The sequence below is a fragment of the Hemitrygon akajei genome, chromosome 14 (genome assembly GCF_048418815.1).
Source record: "Hemitrygon akajei chromosome 14, sHemAka1.3, whole genome shotgun sequence".
NCBI classification, from domain to species: domain Eukaryota; kingdom Metazoa; phylum Chordata; class Chondrichthyes; order Myliobatiformes; family Dasyatidae; genus Hemitrygon; species Hemitrygon akajei.
In genome coordinates this window covers 96,130,195-96,157,850 of record NC_133137.1, presented here as the reverse complement: position 1 = coordinate 96,157,850, position 27,656 = coordinate 96,130,195, and the positions used below count along the sequence as shown (strand labels likewise).

General features: G+C 43.6%; 1 protein-coding gene across 1 annotated transcript in view; it reads left to right on the top strand.

Moving 5' to 3' along the window:
• Positions 1-27,656, top strand: part of kcp (kielin cysteine rich BMP regulator) — a 127,630-nt gene that overhangs the window by 81,325 nt on the left and 18,649 nt on the right. The window contains exons 26-42 of the mRNA XM_073066735.1: positions 99-205; positions 1,114-1,207; positions 2,722-2,895; positions 3,289-3,371; positions 6,620-6,713; positions 8,540-8,722; positions 9,230-9,400; positions 13,234-13,410; positions 14,416-14,498; positions 14,719-14,809; positions 15,346-15,428; positions 16,920-17,093; positions 18,956-19,135; positions 20,399-20,663; positions 21,213-21,295; positions 24,200-24,367; positions 25,514-25,607. Of these exons, the coding sequence (XP_072922836.1) occupies positions 99-205; positions 1,114-1,207; positions 2,722-2,895; positions 3,289-3,371; positions 6,620-6,713; positions 8,540-8,722; positions 9,230-9,400; positions 13,234-13,410; positions 14,416-14,498; positions 14,719-14,809; positions 15,346-15,428; positions 16,920-17,093; positions 18,956-19,135; positions 20,399-20,663; positions 21,213-21,295; positions 24,200-24,367; positions 25,514-25,607 (2,304 nt within the window). The remainder of the gene's footprint in view (positions 1-98; positions 206-1,113; positions 1,208-2,721; positions 2,896-3,288; positions 3,372-6,619; positions 6,714-8,539; positions 8,723-9,229; positions 9,401-13,233; positions 13,411-14,415; positions 14,499-14,718; positions 14,810-15,345; positions 15,429-16,919; positions 17,094-18,955; positions 19,136-20,398; positions 20,664-21,212; positions 21,296-24,199; positions 24,368-25,513; positions 25,608-27,656) is intronic.

Here is a 27,656-nt window from a genome sequence, read left to right as displayed (position 1 = left end):
GGGTCAGGGGATCAAAATTGGAGTCACTGGGTCAGGTGAAAGGTCTGGGCTGTAATGATGTTTTTTTAATCTAATTTGCCGGAATATTTTTTCCCTAGGTGAATGCTGTCTCTCTTGTGACCAATGCACTTACAACAAGCGACAGTACGTCAGTGGGCAGGAGTTCATTGACCCAGACAACCCATGCCAGAATTGCCACTGTCAGGTAGGATCAATTACCCGGTCTTCCAGCGCCATTAGGAAGGTGACTATGTCATGGGGCAGTACTGATTTCTGCTGGGCAGGGCCCTGCTGCTGGATGTGGACTGGTGGGAGGTGAATGTTTGGTCAGAATGTGTTAATGCTGCTGAGTCAGAAACCTTGGTACTTTGATGGACTCCAACTGAAATTTTAACTGTCTCATTAAGACAAATACAAAGTCAGGCTACGCCATCTTAAAAATTAAGCAAGAGTTAAAGAACTTGTGTCTCAGCAAGATCCAGAAAAACTCATCATGCATTTATTTTTAGTCGGCTTGACTACTATAATGGCTTTTTCGCAGGTCTCTGTAAAAATCCCTCAGACAGCTGCAGCTCATTCAGAACGCTGCTGCGGGAGTCCTCACTAAGACCAAGAAAGTAGAACATATCACTCCAGTTCTTAGATTGCTAAACTGGCTTCCTGTTTATCAGAGAATTGACTTAATAGTACTACTGGGTTATAAAGCACAGAATGGTCTCGGGCCAAAATACATCTCCAATCTCTTGCTGCATTATGAACCTCAGTTCATCTGGGGCAGGTCTGCTTACTGTCACCAGTGTCAAAACTAAACATGGTGAAGCAGCTTTTAGTTACAATGCTCCACATATCTAGAATAACCTTCCAGATGATCTGAAATCCGCTCCAATTTTAAGCTTTTTTTAAAAGTCTTTTCGCTGTAGCTTTCATTCCTTTTTTAATCTTTTGTATGTGTGATTTTATTCTCTCATATATTGTCTGAAATTTGATGTTTGATTTTTATATCTTGTTTTGTGTAAAGCACTTTGAACTATCTTCTGTTTGAAAAGTGCCTTGCCTTGAATGAAGGGTGCATTTCTGAACAAGCGTCTGATCCAATGATTTCCCTCCTGACAGGCCGGTACGGTACACTGTGTCCTGACAGATTGTCCCCCAGTTACCTGCAACAGGCCGGAGAGGAAGCCAGGGCAGTGCTGCGCCAAGTGCCCCGGTAAGATCAGATGTTAGTATCTGAGGCCCAGCGTCAGTGGAGGAAATAGATAGTAGGCTCTGGCTCATGGTGCATTTGCAGCTCTCGCCATTGGTCGAGGCATGAAGTCAAGGTGACACGATAACATCTCCATTATTTCAGTCAAGTACTCAATGACTGGGTGTCATTTCCAGTCATTGATCCCACTTGAGGCGATAGTCAACAGCAAGATGTCTCGCAGAGAATTACAAGTTGTAAGAATTTGGACACTTCTAAAGGAGCTGGAAGTTGTATTTAGTCCCTTGATACTTGGATTTACCTTCTGCAAAGTGACCCGATGAACAAAGTGGGTCAGTATGGTAACAGCAGTAATGCTGTTACTGCGCCAGTGACCCGGGTTCGACTCTGCTGCTGTCTGTAAAAAGTTTGTACATTCTCCTGGTGTGGGTGCTCCGGTTTCTGCCCCCATTCCAAAGATGCAGGTTGCAGGTTAATTGGTCACATGTGTAACACTTACCCAACAGGCTGGTATATGTCTAGGGGAAAAGGAGATCCAGCCACACACCAACCCACCTCCCGTACACGCAGGTGCTGTGAGAATCGCGTTTATCAAACCCACAGTATCAAACCCACAACAAATACCGGTATGAAATACATTTTAAAGAGTTTACTAAAATTAAAAGAGTATTAGGCAATACAATATATATATATATACAAGAAAAAAACAAAAGGCGCCAACTTATCTAAGTTCAGTCAGTTTAGTGCACTCGTTGGAGCTCAACCAGCGAACCATTCGACTCCTCGTCGCTTGCCCTCCCGACTTCCACGTCTTCCACCTCGGACTCCCCAGTGGTCTTCCGAGCGCATGTCCTCCTTCCTCGGCGTCTCCCTCCCGACTCCCTTCACCCTCAAGCCCGCGCAACCCCTCCCCCAAGTTCCCAGCCTCACAAAATACAGTAACATTCCCCATTGATTAACAAATGAATACAATTACCATATCAGCCATTCTAAAGCGAAACAACGGCGAGAGAAACATTTAACAGACAAAGAAACATTCCTACTCGTAACAAACCAAAGAAGCCCTTTTTAGTAACATACACAGGACATTGTACACATGGGTCCAACTGGAAGCTGTGATTTTGTTGGGCTGGAAGGGCCTGTTTACCGTGTTGTATCCCTAAATAAAAAAGGTACTGACTCTTACTCAGATACAATTGAAGGTACTGACACACTCTGCAATACGTCACCCAAGTACCCAGGCACATTTCACAGCGTCACTGACACTCAACTCCAGAGGGGCTGGTTCTCACTGCAGCCCTGTTCGACAGACACTGACACACTGGTCCATAACGCCACAGTTACTGAATCTCCCTGTGACCTGATCCACAGGTACTGACACACCTGGGGTCTCCACATTGCATTTATTCCCCAGTACAACTGCAGTATTGGAGTGGCGAAGATGCAAGACTGTGAGCAGCCATTAAAAGAGAACTGGAGGAAAGAACATTTGTGATATGCTTTGTTTCTGTTTGCAGACTGTGTGCTTGAGAATCGAGTATTAGTAGATGGCCAGCGGTTCCCAAACCCTGAGAACTCTTGCCAGGAATGTGCCTGTTTAAACGGCCAAGTGATCTGTACGGAGAGGGATTGTATTAGCGCCCTCTGCTCCTATCCACTCTCCGGGACCTGCTGTCAAAACAACTGTAACGGTAATGACACAGACCGGCTGGTGGGTGACGAGGGGTGAGTTGGTGGGAGGGCGTGTTGGGGATGGTGATGTTGAATCTACTGTGGAGGTGGGGCGAAAGCAGATCAGGGTCAGATGTGGGGGCAAGAAGATTGGGATGAGGGAATGGGATCGCGGGGTAAAGCAGAAAGAGAGAGAGGAACAGCAGATGTGCAGCGGGCTACCTGCATGGAGTAAAGGCTGGGAGGGGCGAGCAGAGACCGTACGGTGTCCAGATTGCAAAGGAACGAAGCCCCTGCCGTTGTAGCTGCAGCCATGCAGCCTGTCTGAGCATTCCCAGAGAAAGTGCAGAGAATGTTTTGAGCTGTCCTCTGTCTCTCTTTGTCTCTCTCTGTCTCTTTCTATTTCTCTACAGGTTGTCAGTATGCTGGTAAGGAATATCCTAATGGTGCCAACTTTCCACACCCAACTAACAAATGCAAGGAGTGTCATTGCATTGTGAGTATTGAGACAAGCTTTTCAAAGGTAAAGAGGCAGATTTGAGTTAGCTTGAGTAGATATGAAAAAGACTGCCTATCCCTCCTTCCTCCAGTCTCTCACTGTCTCTCTTCCTCCTCCATTCCTCCAGGCTGCCTCCCACCACCTCTACCTGCTTTTTTATTTCTCCCTTCGTCTCCGTTTCCTCACAGACTCTCCCTTCGTCTCCGTTTCCTCACAGACTTTCCCTTCGTCTCCGTTTCCTCGCAGACTCTCCTTCGTCTCCGTTTCCTCGCAGACTCTCCATTCGTCTCCGTTTCCTCGCAGACTCTCCCTTCGTCTCCGTTTCCTCGCAGACTCTCCCTTCGTCTCCGTTTCCTCGCAGACTCTCCCTTCGTCTCCGTTTCCTCACAGACTCTCCCTTCGTCTCCATTTCCTCGCAGACTCTCCCTTCGTCTCCATTTCCTCGCAGACTCTCCCTTCGTCTCCGTTTCCTCGCAGACTCTCCCTTCGTCTCCATTTCCTTGCAGACTCTCCCTTCACCTTGTAATCACTTACTATCTCTCCATCCACCTACAGTGTATCACTGGTCTTACCCCTGTTTCACCCCCTTCCACTATTTCCAGTTCCTTACTATCTGAAGTTCCTTCTTTTCCTTCAGGATATATTTGTTTGTCTGTTTCACACACAGCAACATGAGAACTGGAAGCAAGAGTAGGCCATTTAAGCCCTTGTGCCTACTGTACCATCTAACAAGGCCATCTGTCAGTGTCATTTTCCTGCATTAACCTCATAATATGCCCCCGTAACCCCCCCAATTCTCATATTTAAAAATCTACAAATTGTTTCAAATAGACTCAGTGACTTCCAAAGACTCACAACCCTCCAGTTGAAGAAATTCTTCACTTTTGACCTGAGTAGTCTACCCCTCAAGACTGATTTTTGGTCCTAGACAGTCAAACCATGGAAAAATCGGACTGTTAAACCCCATAAGAATTCTATATCTTTCAAAGAGATCACTTCTCATTGAACCTAAGTCCCAGAGAAGATAGGCCCAACCTCAATTTTTTCTTGTAGGACGAGCCTGCCATTCCAGAAACTAATCCTCTGAGCTTTTCTGTATTCCCTTCCTGTACCTCTTCGCGCAGGGAGAAAGCAGATCAACATGCAATACTCCGCATGCTCCGTTCTCTGCACATTCATGTGCCTGTCTAAGAGCCTTTCAAATGCCTCCTTCGTATTTGCCTCTACTAACACCGCTGACAGCACATTTCCAGGCACCCATCATTCTGTGTAATAAAAAACTTGACTTGTACATGTCCATTGAACATCACCACCCCCCATATTAAATCTCCGCCCTCTAGTAAAACATAGAACCTTTGGCCCACAATATTATGCTAAACTAGTGATTAAATGCCTAATTAATCCCTTCTACGTACACAGTGTCCAGATGCTCATGGATACACAACCTCCCGATATTTTAAGAATACTCTGTTTCTCTAGCTGCTCTACCAAAGCAGCTACGTTGTACATATTTTACCAATTTAATTTCATCTGCAATGTCCTTGCGTTCGTCTAGCCTGTCGGTGTCCCTTGGAGGTCACTCTGCATCCAGCTCCTACCCTTCACTACATCTGTCTGTGTCTTTAGCAAACTTGGATACGTTACACAAAAACAACAGACAGTCTGCTGGAGGAACCCAATGGGTCGACGTCTCAGGTCATGGTGAAGGGTTTCGACCCAGCAAGTTGACAATTCCTTTCCTCCCACAGATGCTGCTCAACCCACTGAGTTCCTCCAGCAAACGGTTTGTTGCTCCAGATTCCAGAATCTGCAGTTTATCGTGTCCACTCATACAAAGCTCCTTTCTAAACTGTAAGAGGCAGGTCATCAGGTCGGTATTTATCTTGGCCCCCATGATTTTTATGAATAAATTTATGAATATTAATTTCTCTGAGCTCCTCATTCAGTCAGAACCTGTAAACATCATGTATTCCACAAAAGCTGACATACAATATTTGTTTAATTTCTCTGTTATTTCGCATACCTCCCCCCCCCACTGATTCCTTCAGTCTCAGTCTATATTGGACCCATTAACTCTGCTAATCTTTTCCATTTTTATATCTGCATTTCCATTTTGCTAGCCTTTTCTTTTTTAATGGCCAAACCTTCCTTTGCTGAATTCTGAATTTCTCCCACACCAATCTCTGAACCAGTCATTCTGATTTTAGACTACTTATGCCAATTTGCTTGTCGCTTGGTTAATAATCCAAGGATTATCGTCGTTGAGATTGTTTTTTTAGCTTGGGCACTTGATGCTCATATTCTTCATTGGAGAAACTCTCTTTTTAGAGGTTTTATCAATATTGCTGGTTCTCGCATGTTCTAGAGCCACTATATCTTATCCCTTCCCACTGCAAGATCTCCTCTAGCCCCACGGAGATGTCCTTAACCCTAGCCTGGGCCAGCACCACAGATCTGAGATTCATGCTCCTGATACAAATAACACAAATGTCCTCCAAAGTCCATCACTATCATGTTCCATTTCTCTTCCACAGACTCATTGGTACTCAGTAGAGTGGCCTGGTTTCTTGTTCTCCTTGTGGTCGCTGCATGTCTATGACTCCTGCAGTGCCTCTTCTCAGACCCCATAGATGAGGCATTCAAAGTCATGGCCTCTTGACCAATTTTTAAGCACTTAGTTCAAATCGTGTGACTTTCACCTGGAATAAAGTATCCAGGTAACTTTCCTCCTTTCTGATATATTGCACCATCAGGATCTTACATGTGGTCACTGTGGATCCCAATGGTTTCCAAAACCTGCAGCGTATCAACTGCCCTATTCTGTCTGTTTTAAATTATTTATGTAATTTTAATCAATTTGTTTAATCCTGTTACCGAACTGCCTTACTCATCAAAGTACACAGAATGTGGACTCTCTTTTACAAACAGTCTGTGGCTCTTGGCTTGGACAGTTTTATATTCCTAGATAACAGAGTGCATCATCAGTCTTCAGTTAATCTGCTCCAGATTGTTACCCAGTTACCTGGAAGGATACTTGTTTATTAAATAAATTTAAAATTGTGTGGTTAAGAATTAAACAGTTGAACCTAAGACTGTTATTCCCTGAAGCTCCCAGTCTTTGAACTCTGTAGTCAGAGGCCATAGTGCCAAAGCCACATTTCTACGATTACTCTGAGAATACTCATCCTGTAACATCATGTTTTCAATATTTGTCTTTCCCTGTGTAACATGTTATCTCCTTGTAGAATGGAAATGTGCAATGTCTGTCGAGGAGGTGTCCTCCTCTCTCATGCAATGACCCATTCCTCCAGCCTGGAAGCTGCTGTCTCCAATGTCCAGGTGAGGATGAGCATATGGAAATGTCAGCTAGAGTGGCTCCTGATTTGGAGTGTGTCCGAGGGTTGCACAGAGGAGCATTCAGAGGACTTGTATTCCTGCACCATGGGTATACAACAAGATATAGGCCCATGGTATTACAGGAAAGATACCAGCATGGTTCAAGTATTGGCTGATTGGCAGGAGGCAAAGTGTGGAAATAAAGGGAATATTTTGAGGTTGGCTGCCAGTGACCAATGGTGTTCTGCAGGGGTCGGTGTTGGGACTGCTTCTTTTTACGTTGTATGTCAATGATTTGGATGATGGAATTGATGGCTTTGTAGCCAACTTTGTGGACAATACAAAGATAGGTGGAGGTGCAGGTAGTGTTGAGGAAACAGGGAGGCTGCAGAAGGCCTTGAACAGTTTAGGAAAATGGGCAGAAATGTGGCAAATGGAATACAGCGCTGGGAAGTGTATGGTCATGCACTTTGGTAGAGGGAATGAAAGCATAGACTGTTTTCTTTATGGAGAGAAAATTTAAAAATCTGAGGTGAAAAGGAACTTGAGAGTCCTTGTCCAGGATTCCCTAAAGATTAATTTTCAGGTTGAGTTGGTGGTGAGGAAGGCAAATGCAATGTTTACATTCATATTGAGAGGACTGGAATATAAAAACAAGGATCTAATGTTGAGGCTTTATGAAGCACGGGTAAGGCTTCACTTGGAGTATTGTGAACAGTCTTGGGCTCCTTATATAAAAAAGAATGTGCTACATCCTTTCTAGGAAAGGGTTCAGAGGAGGTTCACAAGAATGATTCCAGCAATGAAAGGCTTATCATATGAAGAATGTTTGATGGCTCTGGGTCTTTACTTGCAGGAATTTAGAAGAATGGGGGGTGGGGGGGGGTATTTCATTGAAACCTAACAAATGTTGAAGGGCCTAGATAGGATGGGTGTGGAGAGGATGTTTCCTATAGTGGGGGAGTCCAGTACCAGAGAGCACAGCCTTAGAATAGAAGGACATCACTTTAGAATGGAAACGAAGAGGGATTTCTTTAGCCAGAGGGTGGGGATTCTGTGGAATTTGTTGCCACAGGCAGCTTTGGAGGCCAGGTCACTGGGTGTATTTAAGATGGAGGTTGATAGACTCTTGATTAGTCAAGGCATGAAAGGTCACAGGGAGAAGGCAGGAGAATGGGGTTGAATGGGAAATGGATCAGCCATGATAGATTGTGGAGCAGACTCAATGGGCTACGTGGCCTAATTCTGTCCCTATGTCCTATAGTCTTATGGGTTTATAATGTGACATCAGTACATTCCATGGTATCATAAAGGGCCATGGTGCTTCAGTGGGTTACAGTGAAAGGTGTGGTACCTATACGAGAATTACATTTAGGGTGATGGGGTATAACATAAATTATAATGAAGCCATGGGATATTTCAGAAAGTTGAACGGAGGAGCATAGCGTATAAGAGTGGGTTATTATAATATCATAGGATATGACAGTGCTAGAATGATGATGGAAAATATATCAGTGTCGTACTGACAAACTGGACTATATCAGTGTTGTACTGACCATGTGGACTATTCAGTTTCGTACTGACAACGTGGAATATATCAGTGTTGTGACGATGTGGAATATATCTGTGTTGTGGGGAGTGACGGGGAATATATTCGTGTTATGGGGAGTGACGGGGAATATTTTAGCATTGCATTGAGGGTTTGCCAGTTCCAGTCAGGTCTGTGGGATATACTGATGTTGATCTTGGGGTGAGAGGTTACCAGTGTTGCACAGTGTACTTGTTGTATATCCGTATTATCCTGTTAACGTTCTGTTATCTTTGGCCAGCTCCACCAGCTGAATGTCAGTACTCAGGCCTCCTTTATAAACACATGCAGCATTTCTATGAGCCGCTGGACAAATGCCGCTCCTGTGTGTGTAATAACGGGACGGTCACGTGTCAGAGGAAGCCGTGTGCCCCCCTGCAGTGTTCACACTCCATCCTGCAGGATTGCTGCCGCACCTGCGACGGTAGGGAGCAAGTTGTGAAGGATCTGAGAGTGATTGGGCATACTGGGCAGCGGGCGTGCTTACAGGAGATAGCGGGGGCTGTGGGTGAGGGGGGCATGAGCAGACTGGGAACTGAAAAATCTAAGTTGGGATGGGATTGTTGAGGTGTGTGTGTGTGTGTGTGTGTGTGTGTGTGTGTGTGTGTGTGTGTGTGTGTGTGTGTGTGTGTGTGTGTGTGTGTGTGTGTGTGTGTGTGTGTGTGTGTGTGTGTGTGTGTGTGTGTGTGTGTGTGTGTGTGTGTGTGTGTGTGTGTGTGTGGTGTTGGTAACCTGGACGTGAGAGGTGGGTCTTGGCCCAGAATATTGGGTAAATTGAATATGTTTGGAATGAGGTGGTGACAGAAGCATGTGGGTGGCTGGTGGGGTTCGGCTGTGTTTATGGATTGGGGCCTAATAAACACAGCGGATGAGATATCCGGTGAGTAATGGATAGCTCAAAATTATGATTTTCCAAAACATCTTTCTTCAGGCTGTCTGCTAGGTGGAAAGGAATACGCAAATGGAGAAGAATTCGCCGATGTATCAGATAGCTGCAATGTTTGTGAATGCAGAGAGGGCAGCGTACTGTGTGAAAGGCGACCCTGCCCTGTGCTGGAGTGTCCCTTCCCTACACAGGGCCGCTGCTGTAAAGCCTGTGACGGTATGAACACACTCCGGCTCAGATTCCTCTTTGTTCACCTCCAATCATTGCTGATCCATTGGTTAATTTTATAGCTGAGGGGTCAGACTTTGACCACTCATCATCACAAATGTTTCAAAAAGAATTCCTGCTGGTTTTGGAGAGATTGGCAGGATATCCTGTCAGGTTGTCAGAATCAGGATTGGGTTTAATATCGCTGGCATATGTCGTGAGATTTGTTGATTTTATAGCACCAGTACAATTCAGTACGTAATAATTGAAAAAAAACTGTCAATTACAGTAAGTATAAATATTTATTAGTTATATTAAATAGTGCAAAAATAGAAATTAAAAAAGTAGTGTAGTAGTGTTCATGGGTTCAATGTCCATTCAGATCCATCCCTGCAATAATATCACTACTTGCTCAGTTTAGTAGTTTTTCTAGTTATAAATTGAATCTTAATAAGAGTGAGCTTTTCCAATGAAATATGCAAGTTCCAATCTATAGACAATCACTATTCAGACTGGTTACTGATTACTTATTTGGGTGTTAAGATTACTAAGAAGCATAAGGATCTATTTAAAGTTAACTTTTTACCCTTAATTGATCATGTTAAGCAACTGCTTACTAAATGGTCCCCATTGTCCTTATCAGTGACTGGTAGAATTAATGGTCTTAAGATGATTATTTCACGTAAATTTCTGTATCGATTTCAGGCAGTATCAATTTTCATTTCTAAATCCTTTTTTGATATTATTGATTCTAAAATTTCTTCAAATATATGGCAGAATAAAAATCCTAGGTTAAGTAAGAAATATTTACAGAAATCATAAAAGGATGGCGGTTTGGCAATGCCGAACTTAAGATCCTATTGGGCAATTAATATTCGATATTTAACGTTCTAGACACAAGATCTGGATGAAATTCAGTGTCTACGATGGGTGAACCTGGAGTGTGAGTCTGTACAGGGGTTCTCATTGGCTTCTATTTTAGGGGCCTTGCCTCCCTTTGCACTTACTAAACTGAATAAGCAAATGACTAATGCAATAACTAAACATAGGTTTCAATTTCGTAAATTTTTTGGATTGAATAAATTTATCCTATCAAGTCCTATTATATCTGATTTTTTTCTTCCAACCATCCGGAACTGATCAAGCTTTTCTTTTATGGAAAACGAAGAGAATAACATGTTTTCATGATTTATTCAAGGATAGCTGCCTCATGTCTTTTGAACAGTTGTCTAATAAATATAATTTGCCTAGATCACATTTTTTCAGATATTTACAGATTAGAAACTTTTTGAATATTATTTTGCCTACTTTGCCAATATCACATCAAACTGAAATTACAGAAAAAATTGTAGATTTAAACCCCTATCAGAAGAGTTTAATAGCAACTATTTATGATCTGATTACGAAAATACGTCTAGGTACATCTGATAAAATTAAGAATGAATGGGAAAGAGAACTTCAGGTATCTTTACCTATAGAGAAATGGGAGAAAATTCTCCAACTAGTTAACACTTTTTCAATGTGTGCTACACACGCTTTGATACAATTTAAGGTGGTTCATAGGGCCCATATGTCTAAGGATAAGTTAACTGGTTTTTATTGCCATATAAATTCTGTCTGTAACAGATGTAATTCTGAGGTAGCTTCCTTGACACATATGTTCTGGTCTTGCCCTCTTTTGGAAAAATATTGGAAAGACATTTTTGATATTATTTCAGTAGCTTTGCGTATTGATTTACAACCTCATCCTTTTACTGCAATTGTTGGATTACCAGTGATGAACTCTAGTCAATAATCCCCTTCAGCTTGCTGTTTGATTGTATTTGTTACATTAGTAGTCAGAAGATTCATGTTATTTAAAAAGAAAAATTCTAATCCCCCTACTACATTTCAATGGTTTTCCCAAACTATAACATGTTTAAACTTAGAAAAAATTAAGAGCGCCACTATCGACCCTTCGGTTAAATTTGAAGAAACTTGGAGGCCATTTATTCAACATTTTCATATGATGTAAGCTGACTTTTTCCAAATCCTTCTCAATAACTTTTTGTTCATGTATAGAGGAGCAGAGTTAAAGACAAATAATGATTTTAACCGATGAAACATGGCAGCCCAGCTTTTGTTTCGTTTAGTTTTTTTTTAGTTTAGGGAGACTTTTTCTCTGTATAACATTTTTTTTTAATCTTTTTCATGTTCAGTTATTAAGAGATTGGGAGGCTTAGATTACACATGTTACTCGGAGTCCATTTCTGTATATGTTAACCGTTATTAATGTAATCCCGATATCTTTGTATCATTATCATTGTTATGTTTATCTATTCAAAACTTAATAAAAAAGATTGAGAAAGAAAGAACAATGTCCATTCAAAAATCAGATGGCAGAGGGGAAGAAGCTGTTCCAAAATTATTGAGTTTGTGCTTTCAGGCTTCTGTACCTTCTTCCTGATAGTAACAATGAGAACAAGGCATGACCAAGGTGAAAGGGGGTTCCATCAGATTGTGAGAGGGTTTCCTGAGGAATTGGGGTAGGATTTCTGTAGTGTTTGGTGTTTTTTCATTTGATTATGATTGGTGTAGGAAGTGTGTCATTTCCTACTTAATATTTTAGAGGATGGCTTATGGCTGATCTTGGGGATAGATGTTCCACTGACTTGGGAGCACCTGCCAACTTATGAGGAAATATTTTCCTGCTGTTCATTATTTGTTGGGGATGTTTTCCATAATTTTTGTGGAAAAGTTTCCAACGAATTTCCTTCTGCCTTTGTGGTAGGGTGTATTTACTGATGATATGGGAGGGTATTATCAATGGGGTTTTACAGAGGCGTGGGAGGAGGTAACTATGTTTGAAAGCACCAGCACTGACCAGTGACTCTGATTGGCTAGTGTCTGCACAGAATACCTTGTTATAATACTGGACAACAAATTCTTTCGAAAGTGTTGCTTCCTCAGAATTTTTTGTTTCTGATGGACTACTTGAAGCTGGACACAAATATAATTTCAGATTACTTGTCTCACGTAGGAATTTGGAGAAACAAGAAATTTACTTTTATTGAATATAATGCACTTAATTGTATAATGGTGCTGACACTTTGGAACAGTTCAACTAACCTAAAAAATTTTTTGTTGATGATTTTCATTTGTACTTGGTGTCTGAGGCTTCTCATTTAAATGTCCAACAATAATCAGCCAACATTGATGGATTCCAGTTGTCCCGATACCATTTCTCCATGACCACAATATCCTGGTGAAACCTTTCACCATGTTCATCACTGACAGTGCCAAGATTTGCAAGGAAGAAGTCTAAATGGGAATGCAGAAAATGAACCTTTAGTGACACGTTGCACTTCATGGTTTTGTTTGCTTGAAGCATGTTGTCAACCAGCTGCACTTAGTTTGGTGTTGTATAGTCATCAAGAAAATTTTCAACAACATCCTTGAATGCTTTCCTTGCGATTTTCTCGAGTCCCATTAGAAGTTCTTCAAATTGCCTGTCATTGAAGACCTGTCTGATTTGTGGACAAAACAAAAATGCCTCCCTTGGCATCAGTTATTCTGATTTGAATTATTCGAAAATGGTGTGAGATGGGGAAATTTCATAATGATTTTCATGATCATCTGCCCAAAATCCATAAGAAACACCCACAAGTATTCAGGAAGAAAAATCTTTGTTGTCCAGTGTAATTTGTGGGCTTTGACTATTTTGGGAGCATTTCCTGCAGACTTTCTGGATGAGGGTTTGATTATTGCTAGTGTCCTCTGGAGGAAAGTTCCTGCTCACCAGCTAAGGGGAAGTTCTCCCTGGGTTCTTGTACCTCCTGACTTTGCCTCCTTCTACTTTCCAGGCTGTAATTATATGGGGGTGGAGTATCTGAACGGCCAGGAGTTCCCTGGGCCATTGGACCCCTGCACCCGCTGTGAGTGTATGAACGGGTTTGTCAGCTGTTCGAAGAGACCGTGCTACAGCCCCAGTTGCAGCCATCCCATCAACCTCCCCACACAGTGCTGCCCTGTCTGTGAAGGTAAAGACACTGCTTTATCAGAGTCAGCCCAAAGGGAGAATGGCCAAGGCACATCTTTGTCAGCTGCAAGAGAGAGGCTGAGAGACATGGGTGCACAACTATTGGTGAAGTATTTACGAGGAACCTGAGGGGGAACGAGCTGCCAGCCAAAGTAGTGGATGCAGGTTCAATTGCAACATTTAAGAGAAGTTTGGATAGGTACATGGATGAGAAGGGAATAGAGGGTCATGGTCTGGATGCGAGTAGATGGGACTAGCCAGGGAAATGGGTCAGCACGAACTAGGTGGACCAAAGGGCTGGTTTATGTGCTGTAGTACTCTGTCTGTATCTCCCAAGAGAAAGGGTCTGTGTACACATGCAGTACCAGACTGGGAGAGGGAAAGGGGCTAAGAAATACCATTCTTATTTCTAGACAGAAGAACAATTTAGAGAGTCTGAACAAGCCACAGAAATGTCCAGGAAGGAGAGCAACGAAGAGTCATCAGCAAGAGTACTGAGGTTCAGGGCTGAGAGACGCCAGTACTGACAGCTAGAGGGAGGCGGAGATAGGGAGGCATGATGGTGCAATGTGATTAGAAAAACATATTTACACTCTCAGTGAAAAGAATATGGAATCCATATTCCCAGGATGTGCCTGGATCAGCTGGCATCACTCAATGGGAAGCTAATGAAGCACAAGAGTAAGAAGAGGAATGGTTTATCAATATGGGGGAGGAAAACTTTGGGTTGGAAGATAGACCATTAACATAACCATCTGAGCTAAGTGGCCTCTTTGTGTCATCGAAGTTCAAAGTAAATTTATTATCAAAGTGTATATATGTCACCATAATCAACTCAGAGATTCATTTTCTTGTGGGCATACTCAATAAATCCATAATAGAATAATAACCATAATAGAATCAATTGATTTTAATGTTTAAAACTTGTAAAATTTGTTGTAAACTTGTGATTAGTTCTGCCATTGTGTGAAGATGGCATTATTCACAATCAATCTGGTATTCACAGGCTGTTACTATGCTGGTGTTGCTATTGGCAATGGACAGACATTTGCGGACCCAAGTGACTTATGCTCTCAGTGTACCTGCCGGGTGAGTATTGGAAGCATGATGTGGAAGAGATGGGATGGATGGGGATTAATATTCACTCACTCCTCTCCCTGTGTTGGAAAGAGTTGACCGTCTACCACCATATCCTTAACCTCAATCCCCAGCCTCACAATCCCACCCTTTTCTCGCTGCATCTTTATCTACTAGCCGCAAAGTAGAAACCCCTCAGTCTATTCAAGCTCTGCTCTACGTTGTGTTTCAGATGGGCTCAGTGCAATGTGTGAGGAAGCTGTGTGCTCCAGCTCCCTGCTCCCATCCCATCGCTGGACCCTGTGACTGCCCCCAGTGTGACGGTGAGTGGGAACCCCAGTCGCAACCCGACTGCCTTACCTTCAAACTTAACATGACTGCTGGAAATCAGAAATTTAAACAGAAGATCATGGAAGCACTCAGTAGGTTGGACAGCATCTGTGGAAAGTAAAGTTCACAAGTCAGGTCAAAGGGCTTCATCAGATGAAGTAGGAATTAGCCCTTTGGCCCCTCAGACCTGCTCCACTGTACAACAACATTACAGCTGATTGTCTATCTTGGCAAATTCATTTACTTTTTTTAATATCCAGAAGAAAAATGTTGATCTCTGCTCAAAAGCAATGTCTGAATGAATTCCCCTTTCCCTCCAGGGCCAGAGAATTCCAAAGATTCATACCCTCCTAGTGAAGATATTGCTCATCATCTCAGTCCTGACTGTCCTGGCCATTAAACTACTGTTCATTTCTGAAGAAGGAGCTGGTCTCTGACACCTCACAAGGGATAGTTCTCAAAATTGACTGTGGTTCACACAATAGCGGATGGTATTTGTTAGTTGCCTCCTCCTCTGTCTTTTTTTTAGGTTGTCATTTCCATGGTGAAGATTATGCAGAAGGAGCAACATTCCCTGCACCCAAAGGGAAATGTAAGGAGTGCCGGTGCTGGGTAAGATTCTCCTGGTCTGATGTCTATACTGGTAAAGTCATTCAAGGCCATTGATGTCATTAATCGTTGGACCACGTATGAATAATCAGTACCTATCATGACTGAGAGGAAAGTACATGTGTCCTTGAGTTAGAAATTTGACTAAGCCACACCCAAAGGCCAACCTACCAATGTGGGCTGACATCCAAGCTACAGTAGTGACAGAATGCCATTCCATCCTGTCTTTTTGACAAGATGTTAAACAGAGGCTTCATGTCTTCTCACAGGAAGGTGTTTAAAAAAAAAACTCCATGTTCATGATTTGCTGAAGAGAATATAATCTCCCAAATCCAACAGCATGATTTTGGTATTTCTACCCTCTCCATTTGTAAGATCTTTATTGAGGACCAATTCATTGACTTGGTTCCCTATATAATAGTAGTGACAAGAGATTTTTTTTAAAAATTCATTGCATGTAGAACTATTGAAGATGAACTTCCAGATCAGTCAAAATGATCTGTTCTATTGTATCTCAGTAACTGGCAGAGATTCATGAGGAGGGATGAGCAATAGTGAGATGTTCTCTGCTCTTCATATCCGTTATATTCATCTGTACCACAGTGGATCTGTGCACCTGGTACCATGGTTGACGAGACTGTTGATACCACGAGTGATGGGAATGTTGGTGCCATGATTGGCTGGGTAACTGATACTTCAATTGACTTGCAATTGGAATCACATTTGACTGAGTTGTTCATAACATGTTCAAAATGATCACTAGAAAAGTTGCCAAAAGGGCATTTGGCACTGTGCCCAAGTAAGTACTTGGTATCCTTGGGACTGATCTAGTAGATTATTTTGGATTGTTGTATTTTACTTCTATTCATGCCCCAACACATTTTCAGCTTGCTCTTTGTTTTAAGACATTACAAAGTTGTATACTGTTTTTTTTCCAGCGAACCCAATAATTATAAAGGTAGTGGAAGAATGAAGGTCTAATGAGTTTAAAAGAAGCTTGGGAAAGAGATGTTAAAAAGAAGGTTCATCTCTTCTCCCAGCCGAATGTAAAACATGGCTTTTCTCACTTTGAAGAGAAGAATAGATCCTAAAAGGAACATCAAACCAGAGCCCTCATGAAGTTAAAGGAAGTGTGGATACAAGTCCCTGGTGTCCTCAAAGTTAGAAGTGTCCATGAAGTTAAAAAGAGCATGGTAAAATTAAAGGAAAAGCAGGACACAAGATGGGTGAGACAGACACTGAATCATAGGGATTCTAAACAATAGGATACCAGATTATTACAGTTATACTGTATCATGGTTGAGTGGACTGCTAGAGCTGTATTTGAGTGGGGTATTGGTACTCTGTTTGACTGTGCACTGTGATGCTTGGGCTGATACGACAGCAGTGGTTGGATAGGCAGTGAGTGCTTGGGTGGCTGAAGTGTGCTCTGCATTAAGTAATAGGTTGGGCAGAGAATAGTACAATAATCTTTATTTTGTCTCCTTGCTTTAGAAAGGACAAGTGATCTGTGACACGAAACAGTGCAGGGAAGTGCTGTGTCCCCACCCTGCAATCAATCACTGTGGCTGTCCAGTGTGTGAGGGCTGTCGGTACAAAGAGAGAGATTGTAAAAACAGTGAAACGTTCCCAGACCCAAACAACAAGTGTAACCGCTGCAACTGTGTGGTAAGGAATAGTAACACTGCGTGGTTGTGCGCAGTGGGACCAGCCAACCCTCAATCTGTTTTGTTTGCGACTTCCATGCAATTACTCTGACTAGCTGGGGAAATACAATATCTGGGCAGAAACAGGAAATGCTGAGAACACTCAGCAGGTCAGGCAGCATCTGTGGAAACAGACTTAACACTTCAAATCGAAGAAGTTTCATCACAAATATTATCAGAAAAGTGATTTATTTTTTTCCAACTTATACATTATTTTTGCATCTGGCGCATTTGACCACAATAAACCAGACTGAAATGTGTGACAGGAGACAGGATTCCTTTCTCACATTCACTTTCCATTCTGTTATAAGTAAAACAGAAACTGCTTCAAAATCTTTCAGTCGAGCAACATCTCAATGGGGGGGGGGAATTCAGAAGATGAGATTAAATGATTAATGATAAATGGCAGCTCATGATTCAAGCAGGACTCAAACTAAATGTATGCTCAGGTTGTGTAAATGGAAGTAGAATAATTAAATAGAGCTGTTGAGGAAAGGATGAGAGCAACTAGTTATGCTCTACAATTGTAAAAGTTTTGGAACAAAGTGCTATTCTGTGCTAAATCAAAAGATTATGTTGAACTGCAATGAAGCAGGGTAAGAGATTGAGAATGGAGAGTTTAGAATGGAAATCAGATAGATTCATTTAAATATCTAAAGCTCAAATTTATATTGAAAGATGTATTCAGTAAAAAAGTAGCATGATCTATAACTGATCTCTGACATAAAGAAGATAGCATCCTGAACAGCGAGTACCATCAACAAAAGTTGAATTTTGAGCTTGTGACCTGGATGACAGGATGGTAGGAAGTAAATTGCGGGGGAGGGTGTGGTTGTATCTCCTGGATATGATTGGTAAATGTCATGAGAAAGGATGGGAATGTTATAGATGATTGTAGAGTTGACCGGGTTGTTGGGGTGGGACCTGTCCCTTTGGAATGCTGGGAGGGGAAAAATGGGTATGCTTAGTTTTAGGTGGTGGGTATAGCCACCTAAACCTTCCAAAACAGAGGAAGCAGGGTAAGTATAAGGGGAACACAACTGGGAATGAAGATAAGCAGTGAGAGGAGAAGTATGGAAAGTGAAATGGGATCATAGAAGCCTTCTGAATAATCCCTGGTCAAAGACAATGGGATACTGCTATGTAGGGTGTCATTATCAGAACAGATGCAATAGAAACAGGATGCAGAAATGACATCCTTCTTGTGACCATTCTCCTTCCAGGCTTGTAAAGTTTATGGTTGATCTGAGTGAGTAACAAGTGTAGATACTTGAGGATGAGTTTCTCAGAAGCCTCTGTCCTTCACCTGTCCCAGCTCAGTCTAATACCCAAGGGATGGTCCCCTTGAATCGCAGATCAGTAGGTTACCCCTGAATTAATGGCATGGACTGTTGGAAATGTCTGTTTGGCTGCTAGTGTAGTGGCATCCGCACTGGACCTCAGAGCAAGTTCAATCTGAGTGGGTCCTTGTACACCTTCCATCCATGCTCAATTGAGCATCGAGTTAGCAACTCAGACCCGTAAAACAGACAACCACGAAAGAAATGGCAAGGTTGCCACCCAGTGGGCCAAACAAGGAGGAACTTTACCTTTTTATGTTACTGTTTGAAATAGATGTCCTAAGCCTGGCTGGCTGGCACCTTGCAGCAATTCTGTTTTTGTTTCAGATTCCAGCATCCACGGTGTAATTTGTGCCCTTTAGCACAGCTGTCTTTAGTTCTTATTGTAGACAAGAGACCCTACAGCCAGCTTCTTACTTTCCGGTGTTTGCTTCTCTGTTAATAATGCTCAGCATGTTTATGGCAGTACGGTGCTTTATTCCAGAATGGAGCAGTTACTTGTGGGTCTGTGCCCTGCCCGCCCATCACATGTCAGAACCCAGTGACTCCTCACGGTGAATGCTGCCCACAGTGTACTGGGATCTGCCACTACCTGGGTCAGGTGTACGAGAGTGGAGTCACCTTCAACTCACCCACAGAGAAGTGCTCAGAGTGCACTTGCCTGGTAAGTCCTCATCCCTTAACCTTCCTTTCCCATCTGAGGTGTACGTGGGTTGTGGGAGGAAATTAATCAAGAGGATGGAGCTCGTGGTGTTATAGAATGCACAGGAGGGAATGGGAAATGGTGACTGACACAGTAAGACTACAATGAAAGAAATGTGCCTCATGGCCCATCATCCAAAGAAAGTCTGTGACTCAACTTCTACATTATCTCCACATCTTCACTTTTATTCCCTTCCCGGCACATGATCTATTGGTTGCACTGTTAAGAAACTCTTCAACAAAGCACACATGGCTTCTGAAAAAGAGAAATCCAAAGATTCATAGCATTTTATTAAAGAATATTCCCCTTAGTCCTCATCTACTGACCCTTTAGCCTGAAGCTGCAGCCTCCGGTTAGAGGCTTCCCTAGGGAATAGTCTCTTGTCATCCAAGTCCTTTAGGTATGTTACACATTCAGCTGAGCTCTCCTCTTGGTTGTCTAAACTCCAGAGAATATTCCATCCTGAAAGTGGCTTCTCAGGTCTGTAAGCAGATACAATCATTCCCCATATAATATTCCATCAGCAACTTCCTGCTCAATCACTGACTATCTCAACAGCTTCTGAACTAAGGAGTTATATGTTGTCACCAAACCTCGGTACATCTTGTTCTCCATTCCTTCAATGACGTCATTTTAAAAGATGATAAACGTTGGAGGTCCAAGCTCTATTTCTCACACTGGTGCATCGCAGGCTGTGGAAGAACAGTGATAAATGGCTGTGGGAAGGGAGTGCTTGCAAGCTTAAGTATGGAAGGACTACTAAGAGTTGGAGAGACCATCTTAAAGGTCTTTGTCAGGGGTCAAAGGTTATGGGGAGAAGGAAGCAGGATGGGGTTGAGAGGGATAACAAATCAACCATGGTGGAATGGCAGAGCAGCCTCCGTGGGCTGAACAGCCTGATTCTGCTCTTATGTCATTTGGTCTAAACTAGGGGTTCCCAACCTTTTTAATGCCAAGGCACCTTACCATGAACAGAGGGGTCTGTGGGCCCCACGTTGGGAACCCCTGGTCTAAAGGGATGGATCCTTCTGTCCAATAAGAGAGGGAGAGGCAAGAATGTCCAAGGTGGGTGGAGTCTTTGATTGTGTTAGCTGCTTTACCAAGCCAGCAAGAAGTGTAGGCAGAGATGATGCATGAGGGGATTAGCTGAAGAGTGGGGTTATTGGGCCAGCTGCCGTGCTCCAGTTTGCTATTTAGTTCTCTTATTCGCTTTTCCGTCCTCAGGCTGAGGTGGTGACCTGCCGGCAGAAGCCTTGTCCCATGCAGTGCACCCATCCAGTCCCCAGTACCGCCTGCTGTCCCGTCTGCAATCACTGTTTGTTTGAGGGCTTGGAGTACAAAAACCGGAAAACCTTCTTCCCTCCATCGGACCCCTGTAAACGCTGCAACTGCCTCAATGGGAATGTGTTGTGTTTGGAGGTTGTGTGCCCTCCAGTAACCTGTTTGGAGCCGATTACTAAACCAAACCAGTGCTGTAAAGAGTGTCCAGGTATGTCCCATGCTTAAGGGGAATAGAGAAAAAAAACATTGGTTGTAAATTCAGATTGTTTGGTCAGAAAGTCAAGTGTAAAGGCAGTTCAGTTGTTGTGAAGTCTGTCCATGTTTGTCGTAGACTATTCAATGTGACCTTGGAGAGATATCAAAGAAGATTGAAGGTCGTTAAATGTCACTTCCAGTGCACAAGTGTAAAGGAGAACAAAATAATTGTTAATCTGGATCAGGTGCAGCAGAAAATAACCACGATAAGATGACAAGCATGATAATAATTTTAAAAAACACAATAAATATAAATACTTCGATAGCTTATGCACACAGATCGACTGTATGTCCATAAAGGGACTAGGCACAGGAATGTCTGCACATAAGGTGGCCGGCAGAAAATGGTAAAGTAGTGGTGGTTGGGAGTGTGGGTGTTCTAATATCTTGCTAATAACATGGGTTTCTTTGTAAATATGTATATTAGGAGGTTTAGCTCCAAAGAAGAAGATATGTTATGATGAGTGAGATGTGATCAATTGTGTGCTTTGTTTTTCCACAGTCTGTATCCACCAAGGAAAGAATTATGCGGAAGGATCACATTGGGTTTCAACCACAAACCCCTGCTACAAGTGTGTGTGTACAGTGAGTAGCCTATTGATGTCAATCAAAGTAGTAGGTCCTTAGGATCAGCTGGTTATTAACAGCAACAAGAGAGTCACAGTGGGACACAGAATGCCCAGGAAGGTAGGGATGATCACTTAGGACTCTCAATCTTAGTTAACGTTGCTAAGTCAGTAAGACGCAACACATCCAATGCCAGCACCTGATTTTGAGTCAGAACGTTCTCCAGTGCAGTGCAGATGGAGGCAAACACTCTACAGGATAGATGAGGTAGCTGGAGCTAAACGATGACACGTACAAATGGTCGCAAGATTACAAACAACAATTTTTCTATATTTATTAAATTGATTTGAACTGGTAGATTCTCTGTTTGCCTAATGAACATATGTGGCTGTGACTTATAAACTGTCTTTGCAAACACATAGAAACATAGAAAGCCGAACACGTCCTTACCTGAGAAAGTACCTAGGGTTACACGTCACCCTCTATTTTTCTGAGCTCCATGTACCTATCCCAGGAGTCTCTTAAAAGACTCTATCTTATCTGCCTCCACCAACGTCACTGGCAGCCCATTCTACACATTCACCACTCTCTGTGCAAAAAACACTTACCCTTGACATCTCCTCTGTATCTACTTCCAAGCACCTTAAAACTGTGCCCTCTCATGCTAGCCATTTCAGCCCTGGGAAAAAGCCTCTGACTATCCACGTGATCAATGACTCTCATCATCTTATACATCTCTATCAGGTCACCTCTCATCCTCCATCGCCCCCAGGAGAAAAGGCCGATTTCACTCAACCTATTCTCATAAGGCATACTCCCCAATCCAGGCAACATCGTTGTAAATCTCCTCTGCACCCTTTCTAAGGTTTCCACATCGACAAATTAAAGAACTAGGAGCAGAATTAGGCCATCTGGCCCTTCAGGCCTGCTGCTCCATTCATCAGGGTCTCAGCTCATTGTCGCCTCAACATAATCCTACGCTATCCTCGTATCCATGATTCCCGTAATACAGTACACACTTTGTCCAGCATCCTTGGGGAATGGGAGGTGTTGGTTAGTTGGGGGTTAACATGTTTTTACATCATCAGTTACATTTAACATCATAGTATGAGGGAAATGAAATCTAGTACCAGGCAATGTGTTGGAAATCAACATTACCCAGGAGGCAAGAAGAAAGATGTAAGCAATGTATAGAGGCAAGCAATTCCTTGGAACTCCCTGACTTTCACCCAGAGATTCCCTCAGTGCTGCCCTGTTGTTGTCCTGGGCATTCTCTGAGTGCTGCCCCAGTGTCCTCCCAGACACTCTCACTACTGACCCGGCATCACGCAGATGCTCTCTTCCTGCTGAGTGGACATTGCTTAGACCAGGGGTTCCCAGCCACTATTATGCAAAGGACTAATACCATTTAGCCCAGGTTGGGAACTCCCAGCTTAGACACTCCCCTGTAGGTGTCCTGATATTGGCCCAAGCACCCCTGTGACAGTGACCAGTTTTAGCCCAGTTACTCCCACTGAATGGTAAGATACTGGTGACTGCCTGTTCCAAAAGTACAGCTAACTGAGCTTGTATTTTAAAAGCCAAGTCATTGATGTAGATGGGGCTCGATCTCCATGTCCTGTCAGCCTGAGAAGAATGTTTATTCCCATTTTTCACTTTTGTTTAATAACCAGTTTTCATTCTAAGCCAGTACATTGCCCTCAAACCCATATGCCCTACCCTTCGTGACCAACCCTCTGTGTAAGACATCATTGAAACCCTTCTGAAATCCAAATGCAGCACGTCCCTTTCTCCTTCCTGCCACTTGCATCCTCAAAGAGCTCAATAAAAAACCGAGAGGAATATTTGGCAATACGTTCTATAACAGAGCAAGAATTCTCTATTGTTATATGTGGCCTTTGAGACTTCCCAGCTGGACATCGTACTGGAATAACATGCAACAATGTGGAGATCATGATGATGTACTCAAGCATTTAGCGGAGCTATCACCACCTTATGTACCCAGCAGAGATTTGGAGGGTTCAATCCCAGATAATGCCAGCCTGTCTCACGCAGAACATCTGCCAATGTCTGCCCTCCACTATCAGAATCCGAATCAGGTTTAATATCACCCACATATGTCGTGAATTTTTTTGACTTTGTGGTAGCATTACAATGCAGTATGTAATAATAGGGAAAAAAAGCTGCGAATTACAGTAAATATATATATATATATATATAATTGTTGAATTAAATTAGTAGTGTAAAATAAAAAAATTTAAAAAGTAGTGAGGTAGTGTTCATGGGTTCAATGTCCATTTTAAAATCGGGTGGCAGAGGGGAAGAAGTTGTTCCTGAATCATTGAGTGTGTGCCTTCAGGCTCTTATACCTCCTTCCTGATGGTAACAATAAGAACAGGGCATAACCTGGGTGGTGGGGGTCCTTAATGATGAATGCCACCTTTCTGAGGCATCACTCCTTGTAGATGCCCTGGATATTACAGAGACTAGTGCCCATGATGGAGCTGGCTAAGTTTACAACTCTCTGTAGCTTACTTCAATCCTGTGCAGTAGTCACACCCCACCCCCATGCAGCCAGTTAAAATGCTCTCCACAGTACATCTGTAGAAATTTGTGTGTCTTAGGTGACGTAGCAAATCTGATCAAACTGTTATGAAATATAACCCCTGTCATGCCTTCTTTGTAGCTGCGTCGATATATCGTGCCCTTTCTCGCTTATGCCTGCTCAAGTTCTCTAGCTCCCTCTCCCTCATTGCATGGTTTGTATCACGCACATTCTGTGGTCTGCTCGTGCTCTCATTCACTTATAATCTCTCCTGTCACGATGTTCTGTGCCCCTCTCTTTCCCATGTGCTCTGTCTTGATCCCTCTCACTATATTCCAGTCTCTGTCTCTCACTCGGTGCATTTTTCCTCCCTGTAGCGAGGCAAGGTGACCTGCTTGGAGCCAGAATGTGAGGTCACGTGCCGGTACCCCACACACATTCCTGGCCAGTGTTGCCCAGTTTGTCACGACTGCTACTTTGAAGACAACATCTACAGAGACGGGGAATCTTTCAAACCGGACCCCTGCAGAGACTGTTCATGCAGCGTAAGGGCTAATTTAAATCAAAGGTTAAAGATTAGCTTTGTTTCTCACCTGTACATCAAAACGTTGAAACATACGGTGAAATGCAGCATTTGTGTCAATTCAAGTCAGCAAGGATTGTGCTGGGCAGCCCCCAAGTGTTGCCATGATTTTGGCACCAACGTAGCATACTCACAACTTACTAACCCTAACTGTACATCTTTGGAGCGTGGGAGAAAACCAGAGCAACCTGGAAGAAGCCCATGCAGTCATGGGGAGAAGGGACCAACTCCTTCCAGACAGTGGCAAGAATTGAACTCCTTTCTCACAGCTGGATGCCGTGAAGCGTTACTCTCACTGCTACACTACCGTGCCACCCTCTTGGTTGCTCTGTAGGTAATGTTCTCTCCATAGAAATAGATCCACCGCTCTGAGTCATGGTTGGAAGTTCTCTGGTGTGACCCACAGACCCCATTCACCTACATTGGGCAGGCAGCAAAGCCTGCCCACCACACTGCTTGGATGAGGAGCAAGTCTTGCTCCCAGGGTGGTCACCAGGAGACAGGTGAGCAGTGGATGTGGTGAGGACCTCATGTGGAAACCATTTTACCCTCTCTTTAGTGAGGATCTCCACCAATCTCCTTAAACCCAATCTGTTGCGGAGTGCTGGTTTCCTGCACCTAGCTTTGAAATTCAGATCTCCCTTTCCTTTCCAAAGAGAAGGAACTCGGAAAGAATTCTGACAACAAATCTCCTTGCCAGTCCGTGAATCTGGCAGGATCACAGATGGAAAGTGAGGTAAATTTGAGTAGAGAGTGCGAATGTGGTCTCACCAGCCCGGAAGCAACCACCCCCGACACCTCCTGTGTATACCAGGTGCATGGAAGGTGGATCTACAGTCCTGTTCTCCCATTTCCCAGGCTGGGTCTATGGTGTTGAAGCTGTGGGTTTTCTCCCAGTATGAGGAAGAGACCCCTGTGATAACTTCCCTTTGTCAAACTGGCCAGACTGACTTGCTGAAGACCCTGGAACGGAAGTCATGTGCAGTCTCAGTGGCTCCTCATGTTGTCCCACCACATTACACCAGAAGTGCTGGTTTGATTATGGGGATCTGAGTATGGATGGTTGGGTTGAAGGCTCACATTGTGATGTTTAATCCCTCTGTTGCAGGGCGGTGATGTTCACTGTTTGACCACTGAGTGCCCAACACCTAACTGTGGGCAACAGGTTACACCTGCGGGATCTTGCTGCCCACAGTGCCGAGGTAAGATTCTGTTCCCCCACCCCCACTCCTCACCTCTCCCTACCTCTCTCTCTCCATTTCCCTCCTTTGCTCTCCCTTCCTCCTTCACCACCCCTCTCTCTCTCACTTCCTGCATCTCTTTTCCATTCTCTTCAAACTCCAACCCCTCCATCCCCCTCACCTCCCCTCCCCAACCCTGCTCTTAATAGATGCAGGGGCACATCAACTGTTGATTTCAGCTTTGGCAAAGACTGAGGTACCCCGCTTCCTTCATCTCAGTATCTTTGCCTAGGGAGAAAAATCTAACGGGTTCTTGCTGATCACTGTCCAGCGATCCTTTCCTAATTCCATCTGTGACCTTTCTTCCCCTCCCCCAAAGTCATTGGATCCAATTTTGTTACCACAGCGTCATTCAACCATTGACCACACAACCTTCCTGGTCTAATTACAGTGATTTTAGACCACAGGGGAAATGTGACTGGACCATAAGTTGTGCAAAGCACTGTGATTGGGGAGAAGCATGAAGTCACTGAAATCAGACCAGTCAATTGGTTAAATCAGGGTGTAACAGAGGGATCCATCGCTGCCAAGTATGTCACCTCCAGCCTCGTGGACCCACTTATAGCCTAGAACGTGCTGACATTGATGCATCTGTCACCCGGTTCCCTCATGAAATGCGATGGCAGAGTCCATTCACGACGGAATTCCCAAGCGTTACACCAGCATAGTCCCCTCAGCAACTCTCAGGCAGGTAGATCAGCTGCAGGATCAGTGACCACAGTATTTTGACAGTGGATTCCCAGCCAGTAGGTTAGGACAAAAAAGGGTAATAGAGTCATAGAGAAGTTCAGCACAGAAAGAGGGCCTTCAGCCTATCTAGTCCGTGCTGAACCATTTAAACTGCCTAGTCCCATCAATCTGCACTGGATCATAGTCCTCCATATCTCTACCATCCAGTGATTAGTGGAGATCCTTACTACAGAGAGTGTAAAGTGATCCCCATATGAGGTCCTCACCACTTCCACTGCTCGCCTCTCTCCTGGTGCCCTGAGCATCACTTGCTCTTCATCCAAGCCGCTTGGTGAGATAGGTTATTTATTTTTATTTTCAAGTTTTTATTATTATTTTACACAATTTAAAGTCATCTTAACACCAGAGATATGTTAGAACAGTTGCAAACTCACAACAGCCCCCATGGATGGTGAGCTGTGCCCACTTCCTCCTCTCCTGTCACAGGCTTGGGGCATGATAGGGTGGGTTTCAGCAATCATGTGAGGACACCATCCTGTGTAGCCTCCCCTCACAGCTCCCTGATGCAGCGGGTTAGCTCAATCGGATTTCTGCATCTGGCCCAGCTAAGCGTGGGTGGGAACTGCAGATGCAGGGTCTGGGTGGTAAGTGGAATATAACTGGGGTTGTCACAGTGTGGTTGACCTGACGATGGAGAGGTCTCAAGAGGTAAGATAAACATCTTGGACAGTATGCCAAGATGTGTGATGTTGAGGCTCTATAAGGCACTCTTGAGACCACACTTGGAGTATTGTGTGCAGTCTTGGGCTCCTTATTTTAGAAAGGATATACCGACATTGGAGAGGGTTCAGAGAATGTTCACGAGAATGATTCCAGGAATGAAAGGGTTACCGTATGAGGAACGTCTGGCAGCTCTTGGGCTGTAATCCATGGAGTCCAGGAGAATGAGGGGTATCTCATAGAAACATTCCGAATGTTAAAAGGCCTGAACAGATTAGATACGGCAAAGTTATTGCCCATGGTAGGGGATTCTAGGACAAGAGAGCATGGCATCAGGATTGAAGGACATCAGTTTAGAACTGAGATGCAGAGAACTTGCTTTAGTTAAAGGGTGGTAAGTCTGTGGAATTTGTTGCCACGTGTGGCTGTGGAGGGCAAGTCATTGGATGCATTTAAGGCAGAGATAGATAGGTTCTTGATTAGCCAGGGCATCAAAGGGAATGGGGTGAAAGCAGGGGAGTGGCGATGACTGGAAGAATTGGATCAGCCCGTGATTGAATGGCAGAGCAGACTTGATGGGCTGAATGGCCTACTCCTGCT